Source organism: Limulus polyphemus, unplaced genomic scaffold (assembly GCF_000517525.1).
Source record: "Limulus polyphemus unplaced genomic scaffold, Limulus_polyphemus-2.1.2 Scaffold857, whole genome shotgun sequence".
Taxonomy (NCBI): domain Eukaryota; kingdom Metazoa; phylum Arthropoda; class Merostomata; order Xiphosura; family Limulidae; genus Limulus; species Limulus polyphemus.
In genome coordinates this window covers 256,601-262,600 of record NW_013666467.1, presented here as the reverse complement: position 1 = coordinate 262,600, position 6,000 = coordinate 256,601, and the positions used below count along the sequence as shown (strand labels likewise).

The 6,000-nt window shown below is 29.7% G+C and overlaps 1 protein-coding gene across 2 annotated transcripts in view; it reads left to right on the top strand.

Moving 5' to 3' along the window:
- Nucleotides 1–6,000, top strand: part of LOC106460892 (serine/threonine-protein kinase/endoribonuclease IRE1-like) — a 38,845-nt gene that overhangs the window by 7,621 nt on the left and 25,224 nt on the right. For both annotated transcript variants that reach the window (XM_022387703.1, XM_022387704.1), the window contains 4 exons: nt 1,588–1,716; nt 3,164–3,206; nt 3,732–3,793; nt 4,640–4,699. In XM_022387703.1, coding sequence (XP_022243411.1) covers nt 1,588–1,716; nt 3,164–3,206; nt 3,732–3,793; nt 4,640–4,699 — 294 coding nt within the window. The remainder of the gene's footprint in view (nt 1–1,587; nt 1,717–3,163; nt 3,207–3,731; nt 3,794–4,639; nt 4,700–6,000) is intronic.

The window sequence follows — 6,000 nt, the reverse complement described above, 5'->3', positions numbered from 1 at the left end:
GTTGTTTGTTTTTTGTTAAGTTTTAGTTACACAAAGACGTACTCAATAGTACTATACTGGGACGACAATAAACAACAGTAGTAACTAAATAGACTACTATATATATATATATATAGGTCATTTTGACACAACGATAATTGTTATGGTGTGATTGTCTTTTACAAGCTCACAAAGCATGATTATAATTAATTATACATGTCATAAGACATCGTGTTAGGCCTATTATATTATTCATAATATACCTTAATCTCATGTTCTTAAATAATGGGTTTTACTTTATAAACATTCTGTACAGTAAACCCTACTGATTTTGTTAACAATGCTGATTGATAACTGGAGAAAATGTTCTTATTAATTTCTTTACTCCAGTTACTTTATAAGTATATGGAGGTATATGAAGTTATTTAAACACACAATATAATGGGGAAGCATTAAATTTCAAGTAACTATGGATGTTGAACTAATTAGTACAGCTGTTAAGGTCAACCATTGCCAGTAGATGGTAGGTAATTATTTTTTAAATCCTTCCAAAAGCTGTGTTTCAATGGATTAAATATCTGTTTGAGCTAAGTATAGATCAAGAAATTCTTAAATATTAAGTAAATTACTAGATAAGGCTTAGTAACCCAAAATATTAGATTTTGTCATATTTGTCTGTTTATGTTATCATTTGAGTTCACATCGACTTATCCTGTTCATCTTGTAAGTAGTTGTTATAGTGAGATTGTGGTGATTGGGCATCATCTATTGCAATGGTTAACAACTAAACCACTAAAATAGTCCTTACCAGGAGTTCTCTGAAGATAGCAACCAATTAGAAGCCAAAATGTAGGATAAAAACTAGTTACTTAATTTCTTGTAACTAAAGAAAAGTAACTGATTAACAATTAGACTTAGGTGCTTGTACAGACTACTGATCACAACAACGATCGTCATCTTGAGTTTGACCTTTTAATTATGTCTTTATTATTTCATATTAATATACAGATGATCTTTATCACTGTGTAATCACGAGAGACCATCATTAGTTGATTTTATCAGAAACTAAAATATCATCATGTTATTGTAACATACTTGTAACCTTCTTCATTAGTGTATAGACTTCTTTCTAGAATATATATATATATATATATATATATATATACAATAATTAAAACCAATCATCCTGTCATCTTAATATGTATTAGACCTATTCAGTAGTTAGTATTTAAGGACATTCATCTTTTGTGGTGTACATTCAGTTTACAGTCTTCATCAGGTCATATTTACATGTGACCCATAGTGATGTTTCCTAATTTCTGCTATTATAATATTCATTGAACCTACAGTAGTTTTGATTTGTTAATTTTCTTTGAAATGTATTTACTGCAACAATATAAATCTTCAAATGGTTCATGTTTGGGCTAATCATTATGCTGGTGTTATTTAGCAGTGTAATATTTATTTTCTTCTGGATAAGTTTTATGAAGCTTTAGTAATGTAGTAGTAGTAGATGGAAGAGTATGTTTGTTATTAAACCTTTTTGATGTTTTAAAAATTAGCTTTTTGTTTTGTTCTGTTGTTAATACTTTGTTGTTATTTTCCTAGGTAAAAAAGTTGACACTTGGTATGCTATAGACCCTCATACAGGGACCAAGTTTGAAACACTTTCTCAGGAAGATGCTGACAATCTTTGCCCTGCTGCTAGTGACAACACAGTTTTCATTGGTCGAACAGGTCGGTTGTGATTTTACAGGGATTTTCAGCCATATTGTGTTAATTTTGTGAATAGAAGAAAAAACAAAGATAAATTAAACATTTGATCTTAAAATGAATTATGTCATATTCCATTCTTCCTTGCATCAACCATGATATTGGATAGCAGCATAATTTAAAAGCATGAAGTTTTCTACAACAGTTTTGAGCATGGTTTTACTTATATCTCAAGTTGAATTTTTCAAAGTTCTCCCTGGAAAATGCACTTTTGACTTCAGGAAACCTGAAATTAGATTCACCTTTATTCTACAAAATCACCATCTTATTTCATTGTAGTTTTCAGAGCCTCGTGATTTATTACTTTTAGCATCATTCAAATATCAAAAAAAGAGAAGAAACCAGACAAAATTGTAAACTCATAGATTGCAAGTCTGTTTAGATTTATAACACGTTTACTTTTGTGGCTAGGCATGGCCTAATGGATTTTGGAGCTGTGGGTACATCATAAGAGTGGTTTTCAAATCCCACAAATTGATCAAAGTAGCTCAACAGTTGGCAGTGCTTGCTGTTGACTAGCTGCCTTCCTTCTAGTTATCGCTTCAAAATTGGGGATGGCTAATGCAGATAGCCCTCATGGAGCATTGCATGAATTTCTGAAACAACCAAATAAACAATTTCTTCATAACAATTATGGCTTGTCTCTTTCTCTTCTATCATATTCTAACATTATTGTTAACAATCTTCTGTCCATTCTACCTAAGTCAGTGTCATGTGGTTACATTACTTTTATAAAATCTCCTATGATTTGTTCTTTAATAAAGTATTGGATAGTAAAAGACAACTGGTTGAGTTGCTTTTTACCATATTACTGTAAGTAATGTTTTAGAAAGGTGACCATTTCAAATCAGATGATAACATTACAAACCTCATAATCATTAAAATCAGTTTCACAATTTTCCTTCATCCTAGAAACCAACCAAGAACCTCATAAAAGTTTGTTGATTTGGTCCAGAACTAATCAAAATTTCTTGTGTTTTTGAGTTAATAAAATTACACTTAAGTTGACAGTTTTTTTTTTATTCTCATAGTTTTAATATTATAGGTATAACTAAAACCTGATAAAATATACATTTTACTTTCATTTTCCCATTCTTTATCATTGCAATAATTGTAAACTTGCTTGAATAACAGATCATGGAAAATGACTTTTTTCTTGAACAATCAGTATTAGTTAAATTCAGATTTTGGTACTATGTACCAAATTTTTTTCTCTATCCTTCACTGATGTGTGAATTATAACCTAATGATTATTCTAAACAAAAATTGCATACTCAGGAGTAAATGTAAATATTTTCTTTGTAGTTTTATTAATATTATTACAATAAACTAAAATGAAAAGTTTTGTGAAATATTGTAGTCTCGTATGCCAGAATATTGTAACTAATTGAAATTAAACTCAACATTTCAGAATTTCAAATAACCATGTATGATAGCAAAACAAGGGAGAAGAGGTTAGTATTATCATAATTGTTAACAATAAAGCTCAGTTTTCAGACAATGTAGTTTTAACTAAATTTTCATAAAACAGCTCATTTTTAACCAATAAAGTTGACTTTAAAGTTTCAACTTTACTTTTACTTTTTTTTACTGTGTATAATAATTTGTTGAATGTTTTAACATCAAAGTATAAATTGTGTTCTTAACTTAAGATGACAATTTCTAATTTTGTTACATGATAAGCTGAATATTTTTGAACATACTTATAATAATAATAATATAGTTGTTGTTGATTTAGGTCAATCTTTATTTTCAGAACAGCCCAGAACTGAAAAATATTGTGTACATTCATATTGGAATAGACTAATATCACAGTGAATTATACTTTCATGAATGTTTCTTCTAATGCAGTTTATGGTAAATCTTTTATTTGATAGTTTCTTGAAAGTGTATTTACTCAACTAAATTAGTAGTTTTAAACCTTTGTTAACAATTAAACATTTTATAGTTTAAATGATTTTCTGTAATTCCTTCTTTAGATGGAATGTAACTTACTATGATTATTCTGCACATGCCTCATTGGAAATGGGAGGTGACTATGGTAAGCAGAGTTTTATGTTTGATGTGCTGGTTGAAAAGTAACAATTGTTATTTTAAAAAATTAATAGGGTTTTTATATTTAAGGAAATTGAGTTTTTGCGTTGAAATTATGTCACCCTTTTCTCCAAATTGAAAACAAAAAATATTTTGATTTATTTCATCAAGTATAACTATATCATTTCACAAAGTAAAAAATATAAAAGATGATAATCTCAAAAATTTGTAGCTTTGTGTTTATTTTTGGTTAAGATTACTTATGTATTTAGTTCACCACTGTTATTGTGTGTGAAATGTTCAACTGTTCTGAATGTGCCATGCTGTTTTCTTAATAATTTAATTATATGAATAAATAGAGTTGTTTAAACATTTGTTTAACAACAAGTAAAAGCTTGGAATGGTCTATACTTTCATTGGTTTCGGAGAATTCCACTCCTCATCAGTGACCCTGGACACTATAGAATGATAGGTTTCTTTTATGTGAGTGTAAAAATGCTTAAATACACCAGTTCAATTTAATTATATGTTGCATTTTAAATGTTTTTGAATGAGAGTTACATCATCTTGTGGATATTGTTTAGCTATTATTAAAGATCATTCTAAATGCAACTTACTAAACTAAATTAATCTTAGCAAAAATGTGTGTTATGAATGATGAATAACAGTGATGTGGAAGATAGATAAAAATAATGCACAAAACAGGTTGGTAAGTAGTAAATTGAATTTTATTTTAAAATTTTGGAAATAACACTGTATCACTTAGTGGATTATTGAAAAAGAATTATACAGTTATAAACCATTATTTGTGATATCACATGATTGAAGCTAAACGAAACATGTTCATTTTCAGAATTGTCACATTTTTCCTCCAGTTCCACTGGGAGAATCCTAACTTTAGAGAGGGAGAGTGGTGAGTTTTGGTAGTTTAATTTAGCATGTAGTATCTTTTTACAAAGCAGAACAGTTATCTTATTAGCCTTCCAAATGCTGTTCTCCATTCCCATAGAATATATATTTATAATCAGAGTTTGCATATAGCATGAAAATCCCAGAAAGTTATGGAATTTTGTAAACAAATTTTCCAGTACTGAAAAACTTGTTAAAAGTCCAAAACCCTATTGCTCATACATCCCACATTTTTATCCATGGTATAGAGGCTCAAAGAATGGCTCAAGTCTTTCAAGTCCAAATTTTAGTTCATAGCTCTGTCATCTCTTGACCAATTTGAAATCTATTTGCAGTTTTGGACTAAGAAGGTTAAACCCTTTTGAGTGATGTAATGGCCATGCCCAAGGTCACCTAGATTAATTTACCCTAATTCTGCCTAAAAGAATTTCAATTTGAAGGTAGGCTGGTAGAGATCCTGATGAGTAATAAACTTGAATTTGATTATTATAGTTAATAAAAAGGAAAGAAGGTCTCGTAGATTAATTTACTCTAATCCTGCCTAAAAGGCCCCTCAGTGGCACGGTGGTATGTCTGCAAACTTATACTGCTAGAAGCCAGGTTTTGATACTCATGGTGGGTAGAGCACAGATAGCTCTTTGTGTAGCTTTGTGCTTAACCATATCGCCCGGGTCTCCTTTACTGTGCATGACACAAGGTTTTAATGTCTTACATTCAGAATGTTATTAAACTACTTTTTGTTTATGTTACATCAATTAAAATAGCATAAGATCTTAGCTAATAATTCATATTTTATTAGTATACAAGTTTTAAGTTCTTAATTCTACAATTTAAAAAATCGTAAATTTCCACTAGTGTGACCCATGTGACCCATTTTCTTTTAGCATGTCATCATCCTTATATCCACCACCTCCTTGAAAAAGTAGAAAATTAAATGGAAATTACTCTCTATAAGTTCGTTATTGCTAAGACAAACCATAATTTTTATAGTCTTCAATTTTGTTTGGTTACAGAGCTATCGAACAGAAAATCAGACCCCTCCTGCCACACCTCTCTAACATTTCATTATATATTACCTATAATCAATAGAAAGTCAAGGTTTTCATCTATCAAATGACGTATTGTATAACATTAATGTTCTGAACAGTTAGAAGTCAATTTCACTGAGTAGCAACCTCGTTCCCATGGGAAAGTTAACGACTAGCTTGTCGTATAGTTAGAAAGCCAGAAAAATTTGAAAAGTAAGGGAATTTGTCTACTCTTTGCATGTTATTAGTCTATATTCTTTGGTGTATTATTTAATTA